Genomic DNA, 25,649 nt, shown 5'->3' on the forward strand with positions numbered 1-25,649 from the left:
TCACAAGCAGCTATCTAGAAACATCACTTCTTTCTGGAGCAAGAAGAGAGAAGGCATGCTAACGCATTTGTCATCTTTCCTTTTGATATAGAACGCCTCTATAATCTCTATCTCGGTTTTATCTTTCGATTTCTTTAAAAACTTTATTTTAGCCAAAAGAGGCTTACAGTCAGCACATCGCCTGCAGTGGTCTACCAGGTGTCCCCCCGCGTTGTTGCGCACAGAAAGATTATGCTCACGTGCCCTATTGTTAAAACAGCGGCCGGTTTGTCCAATACAAACTTCTCCACAGCTTAATGGTATCTCGCATACAACATTGATCACACATTCAGTGTACTGTACAGCGTGCTTCTTAGAGCAGAGTGTTTTTTTTTTTTTTTTTTTTGTCGTGTAAGCATTGAACAGATTTTTGAGAGCTTGCAAGAGGCCGAAAAACAACATTTACATCGTATCTACTAGCTATCTTATAATGTTGTGAGACACTTTATGCCAATAAGGAATCACATGTACACGTCTTTTAACTTTATTTGTCTGGCCGCCGCCTTGTAAGTTAGTTCTTTTTATTTTTTGAAGTAGGCTCTTATAGCAGCTCGAAATTAGGTTGGGTGGGTACCCTACATTTTCTAACCTTTTTACTAGCTGAGCAAAACTGGTGTCCATCTGATGTTTGCAACTTTTTGCAAGAGCTGCCTGAATACATGTTAACGCGATACCTTTCTTGACCAGTTTGGAATGTGCACTTTTGTAACAAACAAGGCTTTTCTTGAAACGCGGGCTATACTTCCAACAAACATGGTCCTCCGAAAACATGACCATAAGGTCCAAAAACCGAATGCAGTTCAGCACGGGCATCTACCACGTAAACTTCAGTTCATCTGACGCTTCTTTAAAAACATCGGCGATCCCCGCAACAAACTCATCCAAACCCGAATTTGTGTCTAAAATTAAAAGATAATCGTCAACATATTTGAAGACTTTAACTAGATGCAAATCAGCTAGGCATTCCAAAATGCGCCTGTCTATTGACGCTAAAAATATATTACATAAAACAGGGGAAATCGACGAGCCAATACAAACACCAGATTTCTGTACAAAGAAACGCTCATTGTAACTAACGGCAGTGGACTGGAGGTAAAAGACCAACAACTCTAAAGAATGTTCGCTACTAATGCCCGCAGAACTTTGAAAGTTGGCCTCTCCCGACTCGTCTCTTTTATCCCGAACAGCTCGGAGTAACCCGTCGTGAGGCACAAAATCATAGAGGTCCTCCACATCTACAGAGAAAGCGGAGAGGGTATTTTTACACCCCTCTCTAAACACGTCAATCACTTCATCTGAGTTTCGTACAAGAAAACGGTCCTCCAAAGCCGAGGTTGCCAGGTGGCGCTGTAGATAACGGCTAACAATAAACTGCCACGTGTTCTTCTCAGAAACAATGGCTCGGAAGGGACAATCAGGATTATGCGTTTTTCATGTGAAGAACACTTCCAAAAAATTACTTTCCGCTTTTTCCGCTGCTTTCCTCAAACTTTCCAAATTCAAAACTTTTAGCATGTGAAGAGCCTGAGTTTTTACCGACTTCGGATGGAACTTGATTTCCCTGAAATTCTTATACTCTGTTTCACCTTATGATGTACCGCAGGAAAGGCTACAAGCGCGAGTTCCTTGCTTTAGGGCCCATCTCGGTGGCACAAGCTCTCGTGCACCAAGGGCAGCTAGCTCCCAATGCTATGAGCTCGCGCTTCTAGCCTTCTCTGCGGTACAACATAAGCTGAAACGGAGTATAGCTATCGCTGTCAACACCCTCTTTCGGAAAAAAAAAAAAAAAAAAACTTTCGGCAAAACAACGAAATTGCCCTCCTTATCAGCCTGGACAAGGGATCGATCATTCTGTCTTAAAGGCCCACAACTTTTTAAAAAGGAGGCTTCGTCCTAGGAAGGTGACTCACAGTGTCTTTGAGGAAGTCCACACTATCGCCAATCGCACGCTCTTTGTGCTGTTCACCGGCAAGATCGGTCAGTCGTCGGACCATGGCGAGCAGTTCTAGTCGCGTCGTAGATGGCTCGAAGCTGAACTTTGGGCCTTTTTGTAGAACTTCTTGACTTCCGCTGGAAGTCAAGGAAGTTCTAAAGTTTGAGGAAAGCAGCGAAAAAAGCGGAAAGTAATTTTTAGGAAGTGTTCTTCACATGAAAAACGCATAAGCCTGATTGTCCCTTCCGAGCCATTGTTTCTTAGAAGAACACGTGGCAGTTTATTGTTAGCCGTTATCTACAGCGCCACCTGGCAACCTTGGCTTTGGAGGACCCTTTGCTTGTACGAAACTCGGATGAAGTGATTGACGTGTTTAGAGAGGGGTGTAAAAATGCCCTCTCGGCTTTCTCTGTAGATGTGGAGGACCTCTATTATTTTGTGCCTCACGACGGGTTACTCCGAGCTGTTCGGCATAAAATAGACGAGTCGGGAGAGGCCAACTTTCAAAGTTCTGCGGGCATTAGTAGCGAACATTTTTTAGAGTGTTTGGTCTTTTATTGCCCCTGTTTTATGTAATATATTTTTAGCGTCAATGGACAGGCGCATTTTGGAATGCCTAACTGGTTTGCATGTAGTTAAAGTCTTGAGATATGTAGATGGTTGAGCGTGTTGGTTATTAATTTATCTTTTAATTTTAGACACAAATTCGGGTTTGGATGAGTTTGTTGTGAGGATCGTCGATGTATTTAAAGAAGCGTCAGGTGGACTGAAGTTCACGTGGGAGATGCCCGTGCTGAACTGCATTCGGTTTTTGGACCTTATGGTCATGTTTTCGGAGGACCATGTTTGTTGGAAGTATAGCCCGCGTTCCAAGAAAAGCCTTGTTTCTTACAAAAGTGCACATTCCAAACTGGTCAAGAGAGGTATCGCGTTAACATGTATTCAGGCAGCTCTTGCAAAAAGTTGCAAACATCAGATGGACACCAGTTTTGCTCAGCAAGTAAAAACGTTAGAAAACGTAGGGTACCCACCCAACCTAATTTTGAGCTGCTGTGAGAGCCTACTTCAAAACCTGTGGAGACTTTTATATTGGGGACAAACCGGCCGCTGTTTTAACAATAGGGCACGTGAGCATAATCTTTCTGTGCGCAACAACGGGGGGGGGGGGGGGGGGGGGGGGGGGGGGGGACACCTGGCAGACCACGGCAGGCGATGTGCTGACTGTAAGCCTCTTTTGGCTGAAACGAAGTTTTTAAAGAAATCGAATGATAAAACCGAGAGAGAGAGATTATAGAGGAGTTTTATATGAAAAGGAAAGATGACAAATGCGTTAGCATGCCTTCTCTGTGTTTGCTCCAGAAAGAAGTAATGATTCTAGATAGCTGCTTGTGAGAGTGGTGATTGGTTGCAGTGTGGGGGTGGCATACGATCTTGTGTATAAAAGTGACAGTGTTTTTTCTAATAAAATGAGTTGTGAGTTGGCGCCCGTCCTGTCGTCTTTGTGTCTTTATTGTCTTTGCTTCGTTGCGCTTTTTAACCTTTTAAATCAGTACGAACCAACTCGCCCAACGACAGGTTTTAATACTCCACTACGCACTGCACTCCCACTCCCCGTCGTTGCTCACACGTGGCGAGGTTCTCTCTCACTCCAACCCTCCCTTCCATCCTGTAGGCCGCCGCCGTTCTGGCTCCGGTCCCAACCCCGGCTTACGGGCCAGAAGAGGCCCGCAGTGGCGTTCCGGCCCACCCGGGGATGGCCGCCGTCCTTCCAGTGACGCCTGACCCAAGGGCCGCTGCTAGCAGACATGTACACGTTAGCGAAGAAAAACATGTAACTAAATACCGTTACTCTCTACTCGCTCAAAAAGTAACGAAGCACGTTCCTTAATACTTACATTCAAAAGGAACGAGTGACTTTCTCGTTTCTCTCAATGTGTCGTTCTTCTGAAGCTGTAGCCGTCTTTCGTTATTTTTCGTCTAGTTAGTAATGGCTAGTTTTTTAAGTATTCATGGGCATCCTTTTTTTTTTTTCTTGTTGCCACTTTTTTGTTATGAAAGTCACAGACGCAAGCTGGGGTGGAAACCAAAGAGGGTAACATCCGTTGTACACGTCCTAACCAGAAGTTACTAAATGCAGTCACTCGATACTCTATCAAAAAGTAATGGAAATACGTTAATCGTTCCTTCTCTCGAAATGTAACTAAGTCGTTACTTCGTTACAAAAATAATAATAACTAGATAGAAGTAACACGTTACTTGTAACGCGTTACCTACAAGTCTGGATGCTAGCAACGCAAGAATAGTGGCGAATGTAAAAAAGAAAACGGCCCCGCTAGGCGCGCCAAGACCCAAACGAAGATATAAAAGAAGAGTGACAGAAAAGTACATCCAAACGCGGGTTCTCTTCATAATATTTACTATTTACTGTACACTGTCTTCACCAGAATTTCAATCCGTAGTCCACTGTTTCGTGTACTATATGTGACTACACATCAGAAAAAAAAAAAGAAAAAAAGCGTTCTTATGCGTTTTGCAGCAGCTGTGCCTGGGCGCCGCCTTAACCGACCTTCAGTATTTTGTTTCCTCTTATTTCGATCACTTCGCTCCATCATTACCACGGCAGGACAGGTTACTGCCATTCTAGATTTGACCGTGTCCTTTTCCCCAGCATTGGCTCTTCTGGAGGCTTGTCGAAGCCCGCTTCAGCGTCTCGCTGTCTCGGTAAGACGAGAGAAGGTCAGCAATGGCGGCTGTAATTTAGCGCGTGTGCAAAGCCTCTGTATCGGGCGTAGTATCCTGGGGCCTAGCTATTCCGTATTGTCGTAAACAAATCTGCCATTTTCAATAGTCTTCTGCCCTGTGGAAACGTATGCCAAAGTTCTAATGTACCTTGATACATTGAAACGTCGAGTCACAATTGTTTTGTGATGTCATAAACAGCAAGCATAATCCTCATCCACTTCTTTTTTTTTTTTTTTTAAATTCTAGGTCTAGCTTAATTTTTTGTATTTAAATGCTTATTGAGGTTTATTTATTCGGTATTTCCACATTTATACTGTCTTGTTTATTTTTCGGTCCTCGAGACAGCGACAGATCCCCAATTCGACACCTTAGCAAAAAAAAAAAAAAAAAAAAAAAAAAACGTTTGAGATTTTTTATGTATGTACTCGATGTATGTATGTATGTACAAGAGCTGTTCGGTGGACGATGTATGTACGCGATGGAGGTATGTACGCGAGCTTTTCGGTAGATCCGCTCTGCGCCTTTACAGAGCAGCTCGTGTACATTGTTTCGCTTCTTCCAGCGCAGGCGCAACCACAATTCTGTAAAAAAAAACAAAAAAAAAAAAAAAACAGCGTATTTGTGTTTTTTTTTAACGCGTGCAGCATCTCGCACAGACGTACCACCAAAGCACACACCTCCTCACACACATCTCCCACATCAATTTCACTGAACGCGAAGAACCCATTGTGAATATTGTACGGCGCATTGGCTGAAGGCAGTTCTCCTTCAACGTGTTTTTCCACAAGGCACCAACTACCCCTGTCAATCGCACCACACTTCGTGAGGCCGTTTCTGCTTCGATATTTTCATTAAACATATCCATGTATCATGGCCATCGTTTTGTGGTAAATTATACTGTGGGAGTATGAGAAACTGATTTTTTAGATTAATTTGGAGTGGGTTAGATACATTACACCCTCGCTGCATACGAAAAAAAAAAAGAAACAAATCGTAAATAACAACAACGGTTGTTAAAGATTGCTCTGCAGTGACGCTCAATCGTGGTCAAATACGATAAATCGTTCACACGCGACGAGGCGAAGCACTGTTCATAAAATATCGGAAGAGATCGACATTTTAAAAATAACAAATCCAGATAAACCGCGCGCGCGCGAAACGAAACCGAAACTAACGCGCGGCGCACTCTTTTCTTCCTCGTCACTGCAAAACCGGTGTCGCTGCAATCGCGCGCACGCGTCTCCCATTGGCGGAGGGCGCAGGTTGTCCCAAACTCCGTCGTCCAATCAGGCCGTTTGTGGTGGAGAGCAAGCGGCCATGCCCGCGAGCGTCAGCCGTCGTCCGTTCCTGTGTTTGAGCACGGCTTGGTAGAAACCGTTGGCGCGGACCAAGAAGAGAAGGGGGGGAAAAAAAAGTTTCTACGGCGTTCGATAGGCGACCAACGGACCCGACGCTTCTTACCACCCTGCCAGATTCAACTCAGCGATGTTAGACGTCGAGCGACGGCACCGTTCGCGTGGAGAAGCGCGAGCACAACAGTCGATATCGGACAGTTAGGCTTACCTGGGGTTCAGAAGCCAGGTGTGTCGGATGTGTTATTTCTTGTGCGTGCGTGCGGTGCGTGCCTTCGACAACGACGCTGCCACCGGGTGACAGACACGACCAAGTGATTCTCGACGAATAGCCTACACACGAGGAGAATGTCGCCTTCAAACGACGAGAGATTACGGGATGTGCGCCGTCTTCGCGAGCGTACCGTAGTCTAGAAGATGAAACGCCGGCGGCTCGCCGTGCTCCTTTCGTACGGGTGAAGTGGCAGCGTCTACAGCGAGTGTTCCATTGTGGTGCTTTCTTTTTTCTTTTTTTACATATTGTGGGGGCCGGAGGGCCCCCCCTTTGGTGTGTTTGCGTTCCTGGATCTCCGTGCCTTTTGGATAACTCGGCAACCGGTCATGAAAGTGACAGTGAATTTCGGCAACGTCCGTGTGATCGTTCCGTGCGGGAACGGTGACATCCTCGTGCGGGATCTCGTCGATTTGGCCATTACGAGGTACAAAAAGGCGTCCGGAAAGGTGAGCCACGTTTCTTATTTCGTTGGCCCGGCGCGAACGCGAAAAGAAAAAAAGAAAAAGGAATACACGGACATGCGCTCTTGAAATCGCGGCCGCCGCTCGGATGTAAACAAAGAGCAGACGCGCCCCCAGCTTGGCCAGCGGTCCCGGGCCGCGCGTTCGCCGCTTTGTGTACACAGGCGGCACGTGCTTTTTCTTGATTAATGTTATCACTACGAATTCATGTTCGGGTTACTCACTTACTTCTTTTTCCATCTCTCTCTCTTTATTTCCCTCACCTTTGATGCGTCAGCGCAAAGTCGGGGCGATCGCAAGCGTCGAAGTTCCGTCGAACTGGTTGCAATCGAGCTAAGTTCGGTTATCGCTTGCTGCCAGTTTGTGCGGTGTAGGAAAGTAAATGAATGTGCGCGCAAAGGAGCTGATGATTTTTTTTTTTTCCTTCTTCTTTAAACTAGTGCGCTTTCACAGAACTCACTTTCATGTGTTCTGTTATTTGTTCTGGTTCGTCATTCCTAACTGGTTACTACTCGTGTGCTCTGAATTGCATCGGTCTTGGCGCTTTACTTCTCTATTAGTGGGTTTGATCACTGGTTTGATTGTTACACTTGTAAGCGACGATCAAAATATTTTTTTACCTCTTTTATCTAAGCGACCATTTGATATTAAACTCGGGGAGGAAAAGCTGAAAATGGCTTTCATCGGTTTAAAGCACTCATGCTCTTTCACTGATCCTAGCGTGCGTATTCAACCGTCTGTAAGCTCAATCGGATCCCTAGGCTGATGAACCAGGCGTATCTCAAACTTTTCCTCGAAGTCCCACTGAAAATGTTGCGTTAGGACCAGGGGAAACGTTACTTGTATGCATTTCTATCCTACCACTTTCAGTCACCTGAATGCCGCTTCCAATGAATATTTACCATTCGAGTTAATGCATATTTTTGCGCATTGCTCCATTTCGTGATTGCGTTTCGGCCTTTTTAGTGGACGAGCACGACTTCTGATGGTCAGAATAAACTGCAGATTTGATGTGGTCGAGTTGGGGTTTGTTTTTCGTTAAATTCGGGAGTTATTTTTCCTGGTTTTTTGGTACGTACGAAAAACATGATTCCTATGCCTTTAATCAAAGTAAGAAAACGGCACAAAAACACAAACTCTGCGTATAGCTTTATTTATTTTTTTTTTTTTTTGTGGTCTGTTTTGTTATGGTTTGATGAGCACACGTCTGTAGCCCGGTTTGTCGGCCTTTTCACCTTGAAACCAATACCAACCACTTTTCTTCTTTTTTTTTTTTTAGTTTGATTGTGTTAAATATACGTTCATGTGTTAAACTATTGTGACCAAAATAAAAAGTAAACGCATATCTTTGAGTCAATTGCAATACCTTATATATATTTTTTTTTTTTTCATGGCATTTGTTTTTACTTTTTGCCGCTTGCCTTGGAAAGTTGAGGCTCACCTCCCAGATAACAAAGGCCAATCACTGTACACCTTTCCAGCACCTATCCCTGAGGCGAAAGAATGTCCAGTCACCACAACGCGTTCCACAGAACCAAGGGTGGCAGGCAGTACACACAGTTGTATTCGGTCGCCATTTTTATTTATTCTTCAGTAGTCGTGGTTGACCTGTTGGAAAGAGTGACGAACTTTAACTTCCTCGAAAAATAAAAAATAAAGAGAAAACGTTTAAAAGAGAAAAAAGGCAACGCTGCGTGATGATCATCTCTCCGACTGAGGAATGAGGAATTCGCAGTGGGTCGTCGGCTCGGCCGTTCGTGCAGAGAGCTCGCGCAAGAGTTATCCTTCTTGGGAAGAGTGGGCACACGTAGGTCTGACTTCCGTGAGACTTGGCGTATGAGTAACATCCTTAGCCACCCCTCTTCTCTCTTACACACGTCTCGCGAGAGGGAAACACCAATCGTTTCTCGTTGTTTTTTTTTTGTTGGTTTGTTTTTAGATGTATATATTGATATTATTATTATCGTCGGGAAGGTAGTATTATTACTCCTCATCCTCGGGCACCGAGAACAGGTTTCCTGGACCGTCACGCTGGTGCGGCGGCAAGCCAGCAGCAGCGATCGCCCGCTTCCAACCCGCCCGTTGCGTGTACCTTTTTTTTTCCTTCGCAAAATGTGTGGAGTACATTTCGGTTTCTTTTTTTTTTTTTTTTCTTAAATCAATTTGCTCTTTTTTTTTCATTTGCTCGTTTATTTGTTTGGATTTTGGAACAGAAGATCGTCGGCCCGCGATTTTGTTCCCTTCTTTCGCAACGTAACTCGATTTTGTTCGTTCCATTCATTGTACAACGCATCATCGTTCCTCTTTTTTTTTTTTTTTTTTATATATTTGCAAATTGTTGAAACACGATGTGTTCTTCGAGAAAGAGAATATATATCTTCGATCTTTCGTCGTCGTTGGCATTGTGAAACGCTTACGTTTTTTTTTTTTTTTTTAAATCGTTATAACTTGTTTTACGCGCCGTAACATCGACATTCACGTTTCGTGTCTCCTCTAAAATAAAAAAAAAAAAAAAAACGATAAAAAAAGATTAAAACTATTACTCGTTTGATTGTTATGTTTTTCGATACTATTTACTATGTGTTACCCCTCGCGTGCGTTGCGTTCTCGTTTCCCTCAATGTTAGCTTTGACTAGATAGCCGATCGCGTTTCCTTGGTTGATGGATGACGGCAATGTCTAGTGCACGTAGAAAATATATATATATATATATATATATATCTTTTTTTTTTTTTCGGGAAACAGGCATGGAAGACGCGAAGTGATGGCGTAGATGTAACGGCGTTGCTAGCGAAGGGTTCGTTGGCACCGCACGCTGATAGAATCGTCGGCTCCCACAGTTGGCTCGCTTAGAAGAGGTCACTATTTTTTTTTTTTCGATCTTTTTTGGGAGTGTGTTCACTGCCCGCCATGTGGAGTTGGCTCTACAAATAGCGCGTCACTATACAGGGTGTTTCTTTTTAAGCTTAACAAATTTGTTGAAAAAAGCTACGGAGGCTACATTAATGCGGTTGGTCCGGGTGAGTTATACGGCTAGGGGGCCGAGTATATGCGGCTAATCGTAACGATCAGTCGGCTAATTATCGAAATTATGTTGATTGACGTTTTAATTATTGAAAATAAACATACTGCTCTAATGAGAAACTTGCTAAGCGTCATCGAAATCCACTAAATCAGTTAACATTAGAAAGACATTGAGCACGTCCGAAGCATGGTGGAGCGCCAAGGCAACCGTGCAGTAGGAGCAAGGCTAGCTTATTATCGGACAGTTGTCACGCAAGTTAATTACGTTTTGTTTTTGGCTTTTTGGTTGGGCGATTTTGAGATGACGCAATTGGAAGAATGTGACGTAGCGAAGTGGCGTCGTGGGCATGTTGCGTAAGCAGGACACGTAACTCAATCGGAGCTGCGCGTGTGGAGTAACTTTCACAAGTCTGATCACCAGTACTGGGCGTTTCATAAACGGATCGATGGAAGGTATTGGCTTAGAGCCTTCGTGCAAACAGGCGGTAGCCTGCGCCACCTAGGTGCGTCTCTCGCTCCTAGGTGGCGCAGTGTGTGAAATGTTTCGGGCTCATCGGGGCGGTATGGGCAAAGGATGCTAATGGTTGCACCGCAGTCTGCAAGAAGCGCCGGTGATCTCACATGCACTGCGCAGTACGCAAGTGTATGCAAATGCGCTCGTCCCATGTGTTTCTCTCGTGTCCTTGTGTTTTTGCGTTGTTTCCACAGTGATAAATACTGTTACTCGTTCAGTTTTTTTGTGTTTTTTTTTCGAACTTAATAGACAGGGTTAAATCCCAGCTACGGGGGGCCTCTCTTGCCCATGTTTACTCTATATATATCTTTTTTTATAGAAGATATCGATCTGATGCAACGTTGTCGATACACCCGTGTGTGTCGGTAACGTTATAGTATGTACGTTATACTCTGCGGCGTATGAGTCATGGATAATATCGAGTATATATACAATATGGAGTTTTAGTGGGTCGTTCCGTTAACGATGCCCGATACGATAACGATACGATGCATGCGCAAAGGGGCCGGAGGAGTTTCAGGTACCGTCATAGGTTTCACTGGAACGATCTACTGTACCTTTATATTGAACACCTGAAAAAAAATCCCTCCAAAATACACGTGGAAATGTGTACGAGACCTTAATGAACATTTATATTTCCATTCCAAGTACATGTCCTAAAATAAAATAAAAAAAAAATAAAATGAAAAGAAACGTTGCGTTAGGCGGTTTTGAATATTGATGGAATCTCATGCGATGCCCCGCGATATAATGCTGCTTGCTATTTCAGCCTTCGCGGAGTCGTGGAGTGCGCGATCGTGCGACCAGTGCAGTAAATAGAAAGTAGTTGATCGTTGCGATACCTCCGATATCCTCGATAACTGTACGAGGTATATGCGCAAAGGAAGCGGCGGAGTGTCAGGTATCGGAACGACCGAAAGTTTGCAATGTTTTGGGCTCATCGGGGCGGTATGGGCAAAGGATGCTAACGGTTGCACCGCAGTCTGCAAGAAGCGCCGGTGATCTCACCAGGCGTGAGCTGACATGACCAACTGCACGCCTTGCACATTACATCATTTAGTCTGCCTTCCGGTCTCGGGCATGCGGACGTGTGGACCCAATAAATGCGCGATGAAGAGACTAATGCTTTTCTGTAATGGGTGATCGACATCAGTAACATCGTCAACGTAATTGTTGGTACCCGTAAACGTTTCTTCTTTTTTTTTCGTTATTGGATAGGTTATGAATGTCACAAAGTACACTTTCCCTGATAAAAAAATTAATTAATTAATTAACGCATTATTTAAGCCGCAAAACGTATTTTGTCTTCGAAGTGATATCGTTTGCTCGCGCGCTCTTGCGCAAAAATTACGTTTATTTCGAAATGAATGCCACAGGGACGTCAGAATGCAGGTCATTTTGTCGGCCTCCCATTGGCTGGAGGGTGCGTGGAAGACGGGTTCTCTTTCTTTTCCTGCGACATCGTGGCAGCTTAAAACGAAACCGTTGTCTTTCTTTATTTTTTTAACGTAGATTTTTTGTTTGTTTAAAAGCTGGTAATTTTATAATGATTTCCATTAATTTATCGCAATATATGCCACGCCAGCTTTCATAACACCCCCATAACGAAATAAACTACTGATGTTTAGTAGTTTATTTCGTTCAACCGTCCACCCCGTATAGGGTGGTCCTTATTTTCCACGCGGTTGCGTTTCAGGCGCGCCTCGCTCCCGTTTTGTTGGTTTTCTCTCTCCGCTTTCACTTTGTCCGCTTATCGGGCTCTGACCGGAGAACACGGGAAGGACCAGACGGCACCGACGTGAATTATTAACGAGCGCGACCGCGGCAATTATTATAATGACGCAAAGGGGTGGAAGTGGCCGACCCCGTTCGATCAAGGCGAGGCGATGCGACGCCCGACGGCCCGCGTGTCGTCTCGGAAAAGAGGCTGCTGGTACGAGGAAGCCATTACGACTCGAAATTGACACAAGACGCGGTTGGTCAAAACTCGTTGTGTCGAAGAAACGCCCCAGAGATCGTTACACACCGTAGTATAGTTCTGCCAGCGCCAACACACCTTTCCAGTGGTTATCACCCGGGCGAAAAAAAATGCCGGGTCAACGGGCTGCGTTTCGGTGGACCTGGATGCACGGATGAACGCGGCTGAGCCTTTTTAATCGGGCGGCGTCTTGCGCCACCTGGCCGAAGTTTTTAAAATTAACAATATACTATAATCTCCGAGTAAATTCTGATTTCACGGACGAGAGCAAAGAATCTGATATTGCCTCTGCGCAGGAACATTCCTCTATCGTTCTTTACAACCGAACTTTACAGTCCGTGTGACGTGCGGCCTTTTTTCACGTAAAGACGAGATGATGCGGCAAAATCTCCAGCTACGTTTTGAGTGAGTCGCGGAGGAAGGGAGGAAGGTTTGCACACGCGCAGGAATTCTTCTTGGATAGGTCAGTCGGAATCCGACGTCCGACTATCAAACTTTTATTGGCTGTTTTCTAGTGGGGTTGTGGTGAGCTCTTCTGAGGTTTGCGGTTTACTGGCGTCTCAAATTTCAACTGAAACTAAATTGGTGCTCGCATTTACGGTTGAGGACGAGAAACAGATACATTCCTTGCACTGCTGTGCCGTCGCAGCAACGCGGTTCTGGTTTTTTTTTTTTTTTTTTTTTTTTTTTTTAATCGTTATTATTCGGCAGCATCTGCTTGTACGGATGTACAGCTATTCCGCAGCAGCTGATGGAACTAACAGCAGGGCTTTTTGGTCAGTCATAAATTGCGGGTATAATTGCCCGGAGCGTCATGCGATGAGAGGAAACTTGTTTCATTTTTCTGCGGCGTCGTTTGAATTTCCCCGAGGATGTGAGTGTAATGTGTCTAAAATTGTTCTTTGTGTTGTTGCTTTTTTTATTTATTATAAAAAAAAAAATAGAATGAAAGCGCGGAGTCAGCAGCTCCTGCGAATTTTGGACACCGTGTTCACCAGTCCGTGAATTTGTTTCTGGGCCACGGTGGCTCTCGCTCTCGAGGGTACCATTATAAATTTAGATGAGGTGCGCGAATAACTGGGCGAAATTAAATGGCGCTCTGTCATTTGTATAGCGTTAACGCCATGCAAGCAGTAAACCTGTACGGCGTGGTTCGTCTTTGCACCGTGGAAGCTGAGGACGACTCGGCGCTAGTCTGTTTGAGCCGCTACTGTTCGTGCCTAAAGTCTCCCCATCCCCCCCAAAAAAAAAATTGGTAATAATAATAGTAAGGCGACATTCTTTGATGCGCCAGGCTGCGTGACGGTGCGAGGTTTCGGCCTCGATCACACTGATCGAACAGCACACGAGAGACAGTGTCTCTTTGCGGAATATGCTTCGTCATGCGTGTAGGTTGTCGTTACCTGCAAAAGAAGGTATCGAGCGAGTTTAGTCGCACCGAAAGCGCTGTTTACAGACAAAGCGTCACCGCCACTGCTTGTGCGCATGCGCAGAACCGACAGCAGCGCCACCGCACTGCCGCGGTGTCAGATATCTGAGTTGGTGTATACATGCATTCCAACGGTTATCATCCGGGCGATAAAAAATAAAAAGCCCAGGGCTATGACACGGATAACTAGAAATCTCGAGAGAGCAGAATTCTAAATTAGTTTATGCGAGCTCGCAATCAGACCGGAGAGGCGCCAGAGTATAAAGCGGGCGTCGTGGCGCGCGCGTAGGCAACGCGCCAAATAGAAACCACGCACCCAGCCGTCTCTATGAAAGCGGGCCGGTTGCCGCCGCTATTTCGGTGGCGCCGTTTGCTCGACACATTCTAAGTATTGTTTTACGCTCTGGGGGCTAATTCCGGGTTGCAGCGTTGAGAGAAAGAGCACGACGTCCCTTCCGTTTCGGGACCGACCAGACTCGGTTTCACCTTAGCGATGGAGCGCGGCGTGGGCTACGAGTCCTCCCAGCCAATCCGGGGCTACGAAACCTACCACGTGACTACACGTGCACACACGCTCCCGAAACAACGTGGGATCGACTTGGTTGACTCGTAGTAGTGTGCCTAGAACGTAGTGTTTCCAACTGTTCCGTTGGGGTCACGTGGTTTGTAGCTTGCAGTACGAACTGCGAGAGGGAGTTGAAAGCGTCTATCGTCTGCAAATGTTTCCAGGCTTTGCTTATCCTCTTCATTCGCTGACCCATTCGCCACGTGACAACGCGCGCACGCGCAGTCGATGTTTGTGGGAGGCGTCCGCCAATTAATTGCGAGCGCTCTTTGTGGTTTGAGTTGCCCACTCTCTCCTATCGAGGCGCTCTAGGTCGTAGCGTCCACCGCGGTTCATCGTACGATGACGTCGTGCGGGAGCCTCTAGGTGCTGTTGGTACAAGTCGGCGGCGGTTCAACGCCGTGACTGCCGTGCCGTGACCGGCTGAGCCGCGCTCGTCTCGTTTGAGGGCAAGCTCGCGGCTGGAAGAAGTGCAACAGTAGCCGGCGGGCGGCCATCTTGGAAAGCGGATGTGATGTGCCGCCTCTCTGCGTCTTTATGCTCGCTGCTGCTGCTGTCTGCTTGCCTGCCTGGCCGGCCAAACGACATTGCGTACTTTTTCTTTTTATTTTGATGTTTTGTTAAGCATCTCGCATGGCTGGGTGCCGCGTCGGTTGAAAGTGTCTCAGCTGCTGTCCCTTGATCTGTTTCTTTTCCTTTTTGTCTGTGCGCGCTTGCGTGTATATGTGCGTGTGTGTGTGGGGGGGGGGGGGGGGGGGGGTGAAGAGGAGCGTGGAAAAGTGGGTTGCAAGGTTGAAACCAGAAGTGTAATGCCCGATTCACACGGTGCGTTTTTGCTTGCGGCTTCGCAGTTGCGACGGAACGTCACTCGTGCGGCAAAAAAAAAAAAAAAAAAAAAAGCGTGGTGAAAGCTGTAGTGCTAAACGTCGCAGCTGCGAAATTGCGAGCAAAATCGGACCGCGTGAATCAGGTTTAGGACAGTGTCAGTAGTTGCGTAGAGATGAGACCGTGTATATATTTGAGCCGCTCCTTCTCCGGTACGTGGGGATCGGTGGTGCTCCGCATGGCCCTATAGACCAACAGGCGGCCCTGACGTCACGCAGCTGCGGCGGCGCTGTCGACGGCACTGCGCATGCGCAGATGATTCACTTCGTGCGAATTTGGTTTTTGCGCACGCGCAGTGCCCGCACCTGGCGTGGGCAAACGCGGGCTTGTTTGGAAACAGCCTGTCGGTCTATACGTGGCTTGCACGTGACGATGTCTAGGCCATTTTAATCGTTGAGATGTGCGCCGCCATCTTAGCCTACCGGACTGTGGAACGCGTTCTGGGCGCGCGCAGTAGCTCACTTCTGGGAAATATTTCACGCCGCACATGTGCTGGCGCCCAATAACTTTTTTTTTTTGCTTAGTTGATAGAAGTTAGAAAGGCGTGCATGCCCTTAATCTCTGGGGGAGCTAGAGATTATTAATATTTTTTTTTGGCACAATTCCCGAACGAGTCGATTTGGGTTGCGCAGCTGCACAGAAAGCGAGGCTGCATGCAGCGGGCCGAAAATACCGCGTACCCGACTCCGTAAAGTGTCCTTAGCCGAACGGTGGCCAGTCTGGCGTAATAAATGCCTAAAAAAAAATCTTCTAGCTTCTTGAAGGTATGAATAATTTTTTTATTGTTTTTTGTTTACTGTTCGCGGCTGGTTTAAACTACATCATGTTTTTTTTTTCTATACTTTTTTGGACATGAAAATCCTGCTGCAGCGAACGCTATGGTCCGGTGGAGCCAGTCAGCTAGCTCCAAAAGTGCATCGTCACGGCGCTCTCATCACCTCTGTGCGTTTCGCCGGCTAAATTAATCAGCAATCGCTTAGCGCAGGATGGCTAAAGAAGGGCGTAGGAAGGAATCATACTTTTGTTTCTTACTTTCTAGGCTATAGGTGGCGCGAGCTACCGCCCGTTACAAAGCGTGCAGCCGTTAGCATCCATCCATCCATCCATCGCGTCGCATATACCCGTGCCTGATTATTTCAGCCGGTGACATCATACGCACAAAGACCACAAGTGCCGTGACGATGCGCTTTTTTTTTTTTTTTCTTTTCTTGATCGCTGCTCGTTTGGTTCGATCGGATCGTACACCGTGGACTGCGGTCGGACTCGATGCGAAACGGAGTGGAGCCGATCTCGGTGGTGGCCACCGATGCGCTACAGACGCCCAGAGCAAGAAGATGAGACGTTCGAAAGCCTTCTTTAAAAGCGGAATTAACCCATTTGTTCGCCGATCGCGGCTCTCTCGAACCGACGTCGCGTGTTCTAAAAGGGCATCCCCCCCAATCCCCGAAGGAGGAAGAGTTTTTGCGCTGATCCCGCGACGCCGGCAGAGCGGAAAGATGTGGCGATTGCTTATACAGGAAACGAATCGAGCTCCATAAAAGCCCGAGGGGGGTTGAGCGAAGCGAGGATTACGCTAATCTCCGCACTTGTGTATTGCGTCAAATCGAGCGGGCGCACTCGGTTACCGGGTTTCCGCGCTATAATTAAAGCTCGCGGGAGCTCCTGTGTGTCTCTGTTGGGGTATAATCGAGCCGTGTATTCCGGGCCGGTTTATCGCGGGACACTGCACTGGGCGATCTTTCGGGGCTATTTTTGGCGACGAGGATTTCGGTTCGGGGTCGTGGTTTCGTTATCCTACGTGCCTCCGCATATTTATCTTCGCTTTTCGTATCGTTATTGTCTCGTTCGTGGTGCTCGTGAAATGACTACCGTAGAAGTAAAGAACGGACGGCGTACTATTTTCTCGATAAAGGAAGAACTTGGAAGTGGCGCATAATGCTGCGGACAGTTTAGTATTTTTTTTCTCTCTGATTTTTTTAGTTGTTAAAGGGGCGATGTAACAATTTTTGTATTTTGCACAAATACCGCTTAGAACGGATCCCTGACGTTAATGACCTGTGAAATACCCGTTTGTTTTTCACCACACGCAATCGAAGTCGCAGAAAAAAATAAAGAAAAAACAAGCCGAGTTCACCCCCTCAACCCACAGCCAGAACAAGCGGCCACGTGATCTGGAGCCGATTATATGCCGCCAATGTTGATCATAGCCATGCGCTGGGGTTGGCAAGGCACAGGACACGCGCTGAGTTCCAGACATTGTTATGGTTCGGCTGCTGTCGTCATTGCAGCGATTGGGCACAGGACACTACCCGAATGCTTCTCGAGCTATCGATTATCACGAGCCCAAATCGAGTGCCCACGCAATGCTCGGGTCCAATCTATGAGCCGCATTCAAATATCGTCACTGGGCGGTACTACTACCGCCCAGCTACGTCATCAGGTTTTGCGAAGGAGAGATTGAATGAAAACACTCAGTTTTGTCCTCGAAATTACAGCGCAACAAAAGAGTTTCTTGGTCAGTGGCGTTACGTGCGAGTATCCTTGAGTCCACTAGTGCCGCAGTAAACTCGTGTAAAGTCAAAAACATTACAATTGAATATCGTTGCACCGCCCCTTTAATGAGTATAGATGGCGCAAGCAACCGCCCAATTCGAAGGATTCATTTATGCTCATATCTTCGTCCTTTGACAGTACGCGCTTTCCGCGCGCCGATGTTTTTATTTGACAGAACGTGCATTTTCTGAAAAGCATGGCATCATCACCCGTCTCGCGCTTGCTTACTACTGCTCACTTTGAGTTACGAGAAAGACTCGAGAAATGGCGACACCAGATGGCGACATAAATACATATCGAGTAAAGCCCTCTGTCCTGGACAAAGTGGCGCCATTCGTTGATGTGGAAATGCTTGAGACACGTGCCCCGCGCCACTTCTGGGAAGAACAGGGCGTCTGAAATCTAGCTCAGTGCTGCGCTGTGCTCCCATGACCTTCCCAACGGCTGCATGTTGCGCGTGCCTCGTGCATCGACGCACTTTGCGCTACTTTTGATACATGAATTGGGGGATCGGTGGCCGAGTGGTCTAGCGCACACCAGCTCGGAGCACGTGCAGCGAGAGCTCGCGCTGCAGAACCCAGGATCCTGGGTTCAATCCCCACCCCTGCCCGTTTCGATCTGGATGAGCTTCGTACCCCTCGTGCGGTCGTGTATCACTACTGCGTGATGCACGTTAAAGGCCCCAGGCTAGCGGCTGTACCGCACTGGCTAAATTGCTCATCTACAGCTGGGAGACTCGTCGCCCGTTGAGGCAGACCAAGTTCTAGGCTGTATAAACATACACACAACGCAATTTTTTGAAACATGAAGGGGCTTTAATATCAAGTGGTAATGATGTCCCCACTGATGGGTTGTTGACTAACTATTGCTAACGAAACATTGCTTTTGATGTTTGACGTAAAAAAAAATAATTTAAAACAAAACGTGCATAGACGCGTTTTTTTTTTTCCGTCAAAGGAAGAATGATATATTAATAAATAGACACCCGTGCTTGATATGGGAGCAGCCCCAATCACTAACATATGCTGTATACTTTTTTTTTTTTTTACGAAACTAAACATTCAAGTACTGTAAAACCCTTAATGTTCGCGAGCCCTCAATTTTCGCGAATTTCGCGAATTGAAGAATTCGCGAAATTTAAGGGCGCGCGAAAATTTCGGTCCTTAAGATTTTCAATGCAGGCGTCTGGAATTCGCGAAATTTAGTGGTCGCGATTATGTCATCTGTGACCGATTCGCGAAAAATAGGGGCCGCGAAAATAAAGGGTTTTACAGTACTTCTATTCATTATTGATTTATTTCTAAAATCATTAATTTTGGTACATGAGCCTCGATCATCAAAAAAAGTTTATAGAAGAAAAGAACAAGACACTCATTGACAAGCTGATGCATTCTGAGAATAAAGGAAGAAATCGTTGGCTTCCGTCGTGCTTTAGCTGCGCGTTCAGGCTCGAGGTTCACGAGACGCCCCGAAGCGTCATCGAAGGCAGGAACACTTTGCTGCGCCGGAGGGGGGCGGGGCGACAGCCGGCCCTGCCTCTCCCAACCTGTCGGTGACTAGACCCTTCAGCGGGATGTGAAGGAAGGTCGTTGAATGTAAACGGCTCGCCTGCATCCTTGCGTTGGCTTTGAAGGTCCTCCGCGCGTGGCCTGCACTCCGTTGTCGCACTGACGACGGGGGACAAGGCTGTGCCGTTATGGCCGCAAGGTTTCGAAACGACAAGTGTGGCGCGAGGTGGAAGAAATTCCTTCCCTGTTCCGACAACAGGCGGGATCGCGTGGCCTTATGGAAGCTGCCTTCTATAGACCATTGCAAGCATGGCGCCCGACTGGTGCCCCATGCGTTCGAGCGCGTGCAGAACGTGCTTGCAATGCCTAGCGCGTGATTGGCTCCGAGCCCTTGACGAAAGGTGACGTCGGCGCTCGTTATCAACACGGGCCGATTTGACGCCGAACGATGACGTCACCCTCGTTATCTAATACATGCTCAGAGTATGTGAGCAAGCAATGGCTGACAGTCGTTGGCGCGGTCTTTTCAAAAGGGTCAATTGCACGTACTTGCCCACACGAGCGGAGGCACGGCTGTTGCCAGATGCGCTACTTGCAATCGCCTATTGGCGACGTAAGCGATCGAAAGCGTCGCTGCGATCGGCCCTCCACGATTGGCCGAATGCTGACTATGACGTCAGCAAAGGATTTCTCATCCACGGAAATAAGAGGAATGGAAGAACTTTAAGTTTGACGGTGTTAGCAGTGTTGGTTTCAGAGTGCAATGATTTCAAGCTTCCACCATGCTCATTACAAGCACCATCGAACTTGCTGTTCGCGAGGTAATGACGTCACGAGAGGGAAACATAGGAGGGCGCCACCAAAACATCCCGCCGCTAATAGACCTTCGCGAAAATCGCCTTCTCCGCGCTGCCATCTTTGTCTGCTGGGCTGTGGAACGCCCTCTTAGCATGGGCGCTGTTGAGCTGCTGTGCGGTGTGTCGAACGCAGCTTATGCGTCCACAGCTCAGTGACTCAGCATTTTACGCCCGGGTGATAAGCGATGCAAAGGTCTATACTTCATTTCAGCTTAAGTTCAGACGCTGCCAACGCTACAAGGTAACGGGACCAAAGGCGCAAGTCACTAGGCCTCTTCTGTTTATGAGTGGTTCAGCGATGATAGAACACGTACAGAAACCTAACGAACACCATGACGGTGCGCTTTTGACTTGAGAGTAGCGACATTGTGGTGCTTAGAATCATGATTTTCAGTTATCTCAAGCTTCATCTGACATCGCGTCTAGCACTTGTCTGTCCGCCAGAATGTAAAAAAAAAAGAAGGCAAATTGCTAGGCAATTTTTGTTGCATACATAAAACGTTATATCATCACAAAGATTCGGCGATACTCTGAGTTTCAGACGCATATACGTTTGTAACTTCATAGTTGTTCCTAGAATGAAGCGATACAGCCGCTTATCTGGCTGATAAACCTGGCGATCTTCCAGAGCCTTCGATGCTCTCAAGCTCCTCTCCCTCCGTGCGCAGAGGTGGTCGAGCTCCTCCTCGCCTTCCCCTCAGGTCACATGACCCTCCCGTTAACCAATCAGCGTCGAGCACCTGCGTGAGATGGAGTACGTTGTGTAACCCAACACACTGTGTACAAGCAGGTCCGGGTTCGCCCGCACCAGATGTGGGTACTGCGCATGTGCAAAGCGCCCCCCCCCCCCCCCCCCTAAAAATAATAAGAGCACACACGCACGCGCACATAAACGCCAACGAACACACACACGTACATAAACAAAAAAACTCGATGGTATTAATATAAAAAAATGGGGCTAGTTAGTGGGTACATCGATTGGAAGTAAAGCGTCGAATAAAGTTCTTAGTCCCCGTTTATACGGCGCTTTTTTTTTTTCCATTCAGTATACATAGAAGACACAACACCGAACATGACAAAAAAAAAACATAATAGAGTTAGATTAGTTCACACCTATATATGTAGTGTTCCACTAAAACAAAAGTAATTAGCATCATTACTTCGTAGCATTCTACATATAATCGGGCGAATAATTACCCGCCCGATTCCTCGAGGAGAAATATCGCGAGGGATTCATCACACAACACATTCGTTTTTGTTTTTTTGTCGCACGTGTACCGGTAAATATAATACCTACAGGAAAGACCGAGTAAAAGATGGCACCGCGCTCTAGACTCTGGGTACTATGTTGACGGTAATTAATACGCCGATGCAACCATCGTTTCTTTAATTATAGGCGGACAAAGCATTTCCGAAGCATGTGGGCTTCGTTCAGTCTTCGAACATGTTTGCAGACGAGTTTGGTACGACCGACGAACGATCGAAAAATCCCGTCGTGCGTTGGGGGGGAGAGTCAGTGTTGCCTTCTCCGTTCCCTATATGCGCGCTACTCTTTATGTATTGTTTATGTTTACGCTCTAAGACAGCTGTCTGTCTGCCTCGCCCACCGACCTGCCCGCGGCGTTGTCGCCGGAGCGTCAAGGGCGTGATTCCTGGGCTGCCGCCGGCGGAAATTCTTCCTCGCGTAGTTGACTTGGCTTTGGAGAAGGACGGGCGGAATGCGCGTGGCACGGCGGCGAGCCGTGCATGTCGACAGGGTGGCATGTACACGGGACTCCTATAGAGCCGTTCGCAACAGCTGGTAACCGGCAAAAAACAATAATAAAAAAAATAAAAAACGAGAGAAAATGAAGTTTTATGAATGGAAGTTTGAGTGAATACTATAGAATAGAGTTTATTCGCGTGCGGTAGCAGATGCATGGGGCCAAACAACAGCAGATATGCAGATTCATACGAATGAAATGAAATGAAAGGAAATCTTTATTTCCAGAAATTTACTCTGGCGGGCCTCCAGACAAAAAACTACCTTAACTGGGTCTGGGGCCCTAAAGTAAAAAAAACAAAAAAAAAAAACAAGCATAGCAATCTGGCTGAAAAGTGTGATACATTGAAAGGCTCGTTATGCAGTATATGGAGTTTCTCTTACCAACCAGGCATGAACTTCAGTGACAATAAACAGAGGAAACGTGTGAGAGCGCAGGAATGTTCGGCAGCAAGCATACTATGCGAAAGCGAAAAAAAAAAAAAAAAAATGTCGTACGGAGACATCCGCGCTAGATAAAACACATATACAATTCAGCTGTAGTCAGAGGGTATATATATATGTTTTCTAGATGGTGCCTGTTGAGTAGAGCAGGTAACGCATGGCGAAGGCATTGTAAAGCATAACTCGTGCGGAAATGAGGAACATACCATATATCTCAAAGCAGCGCATACTGATCGGGATTTCCTTTATGTTCAAGTCCGAGGTGCACCAAAGAAATTCAGTGAATTCATTTCTTCCGAAAACGAAAACATAGAAAAGACGATACACGTGAATATTTGTAATGACAATAAACCTGACTTTTTCGAACAGCGGTTTAGTGTGGTTAGATAGTGTACATGCATGAGCAATTATAAATAGTCTCTTTTTTTTTTTTTTTAAGTAACAGCTTCTTGTTTACATTAATTTTAAGGCAATTTACCTCAAACCATCTCCCAAATTGCGTGAGAATATCGTTCCTCTTAATAATTAAGCTTTCTGCGTCTATACGCCCGACATAAAAAAAAAAAAAAAAAAAAGCTGGTGTTGTCGGCATGTATTACAAACTGCGCTAGACTACTAACCTTTACCACGTCGTTGGAGTATCAACCACCCTTATTGGCGTTATAGGAACAATCCACTAAAACTCTCCAACATAATGGTAGTCACGAGGGAAGTGCCCGCTTTTCGTTTCCGAGGATGGTTAGGGTTCTTCGAAGCTTCGATCCAAAAACGCGCTGTAGGATCTGGCGCTCAACAAAATGCCCCTCGGATGTCATGTGACGCCGTTTCGTAATCGCACCTTCCATCTCGCAGCGACCGCGTCTTTGATGACCAAACACGATTCAGCTTGCGCTATACGCTCAATCGATCCATTTGTCCCTTCGTGTGTGTGTGTGTGCAGGAATGAAGGGTCCCGTGATTCGCCCGGGCTTTCCGTCGCCGCCCTTGTCAATGCGAGACGTGTATCCGAACTTGTCGAACACGTAATCGACGGAACGCGATTATGCATGTCGAGCTCAATTTGTTTTAAGTATGTGATTTTTTTTTTTTGTCGTGCTTTTTATTTTTGAGTCGTGCCTCGTCGCAGACTCGTTGTTAGGCGTCGTGCACGACTGAATTCCGACTGTAACACGAAACGGAGAGAGTAAAAAAATGAAATAAAAACAAATTAGGTTGATCGCCGGGTCGACGCCTTTACGAAACGAATTCTATGGCTCGCCGGCATCTGTGGAATGGGTGTAGTATATGGGCGTGGACTTTCTTTCTGGCCTCGAGTAACTAGTGGTTCGACTATTTGCCGGTACATCTACTTATTAGCATTTGTGCAGGCTTGTGCGCATACTAACCACTGCGCTCATGTCTGCGTTCATGACCTCAAGAAGAAAAAAATCGCGAAGGAAGAGAGGCGATTGATCCGGGAAAGGGGGAGGAAGAGTCCTGGTTTTGGATGGTTCTGCTTGACTACACGTTTTTTACGGTCTCGAATATATTGGGCAGTTTTTTTTTTTAGCGGATCGTGTTTTGGGAGTCCACCGTGTTTTATTTTAGAATACGAATTCCCTGTCGAATATATTCCATTTGGTTAATCGACATTTCATCCAACCCGCAGTGTTTTCCTAAACTTTGCCACGTTGCTGCTACATTTTATTTTCCATCTTTTCTTTTTTTTTTCTCCCCGCGTAACTGGCCAGGTCACGGTTATTTTATTTTTATTTTTTCGTCGCAACGAGCGGTGTGTTGTGGAATGCACGGCATTTTCTTGTTGTCGCCGTAACTTCCCAACTGGCCACCCGAGCTCCCCCGACCGCTGTTGACATTCCTTTGTTACTCGTGGGAACGCGTATGTTCTGTCCAGGACCAACTTGGTTCTGTCCGTTGGACTTCTGCTATTTTGATGTTTTTATTATCTTGTTTCGTTTTAGTTCTTTTCTTTTTTTTCCTTTTTAGCAAGCGGGGGCGACCAGCCCAAAGGGACAATGGCACGGGCTTCTTTAGTCCGACCAGGGGAGCAGTTTGACGCGAAAATGTTCGGAGAGAAGAAAAATAGCAGAGAAACAAAGTTAGGGGGATGGTTTGCTCCGATTGCTTGGTTTGGCCAGGAGCTGAAAGCCAGGGCGATATGAAGTCTTCCTCCCTTTTCGTGACGTTAGCAAAATGAATGATTTCGTACTGAATGAGTTTCATAGGGACGACATTTCTCTCTGGGGATTCTGGGGCGGATCATCTTAGCTCTCTGCACTTTTTCACTTCGCACCGAACAGAAACTAGACATGCGCTCCGACACGTGTTTAGCCAACCGAGCGTTTTTTTGTTTTTTTTTTTTCCTACGATTTTAGTGGTCACCGCGCATGCGCGGGAGCCGTTTTTTCCGAAGAGCGAAGTGTCACGCTCCGTCGGACAGCCTGCGCGCCACCTCGTTGGCGTGACGTCAAAAACATGCTTCTGACGTCACGCCCCCTGCGGTGGTGCTGCTGTCGGCGAGGCGCATGTCCAGACTGCTTCTCGCTAATGGGGTTTCTTCTGCGCACTATAGCAGTCTGCTCGACTGCTGAGCGCGTGTTGACGGCGGGCTTCCATGCTTCCTTTTCAACGTGCATTACGCGCCCTCAAGACTGCCGGTCTTAGCAGCCTATTAATGTGAGCTCGTTCCGAGCCTGCGCTCTAAACGTCGTCCCCCAATATGGCGTCCAGTGAATACCCTCTCTATAGATGGAAAGCTACCTAGAGTCAGCGACCGTCGGCTAGCGTATCCAGCGGCTCCAGTTATAGCAGCGAGTTCGACACAGCTCGGCGACGCAATAGATCGAGAGGAATCCCAGCTGAGAGAAAGAGAGGAAAGCCACCTGGCGCTCCGGCCTGCCCGCCTGACTGGCGTCTGTTGCTTGCCGCCTGCTGCTGCTGTCGTGTCGCTATTTCTTTCCCGGGCTGGGAGGGGGGTTGAAAGACGCGCGCATACCGTTCTGTCGGGGAGCGGAGTGGCCGTGGTCGGAAAGCGGAAAGGGGACCCCTCGGAACTCCCCCCCGCGCTTTCTTTACCTTTTCATTTCACGGGGTTCCGATAACGGGGTGGGTGGGTAGGTAGCGGCGGGGTTGTGTTCGTACGCGAGGCAACGCCGTGTTGCTGCGGCGTGAACTGCATTCTGAACCTTCCTGCGCGCAGTGAGCTACGCAAGGATGCTGTGGAAGCGCTCGTGTGGGCGCTATTAGGGAGTTTTAGTAGACCGTGTTTCCCCCTCCGCTACGAAGAAACCGCCACTGCGCCTGCGCGCCGATGGCCTTGGCTGTAGAGTT

At 47.0% G+C, this 25,649-nt stretch overlaps 1 protein-coding gene across 1 annotated transcript in view; it reads left to right on the forward strand.

The window, feature by feature from the left end:
* The first annotated feature begins 6,041 nt into the window (after positions 1-6,041).
* Positions 6,042-25,649, forward strand: part of LOC8024131 (partitioning defective 3 homolog) — a 117,790-nt gene continuing 98,182 nt past the window's right edge. The window contains 1 exon segment of the mRNA XM_042294063.1: positions 6,042-6,786. Within this exon segment, the coding sequence (XP_042149997.1) occupies positions 6,667-6,786 (120 nt within the window). The 5' untranslated portion in view covers positions 6,042-6,666.

Source organism: Ixodes scapularis, unplaced genomic scaffold, assembly GCF_016920785.2.
Source record: "Ixodes scapularis isolate PalLabHiFi unplaced genomic scaffold, ASM1692078v2 PGA_scaffold5__190_contigs__length_132052651, whole genome shotgun sequence".
Taxonomy (NCBI): Eukaryota; Metazoa; Arthropoda; class Arachnida; order Ixodida; family Ixodidae; genus Ixodes; species Ixodes scapularis.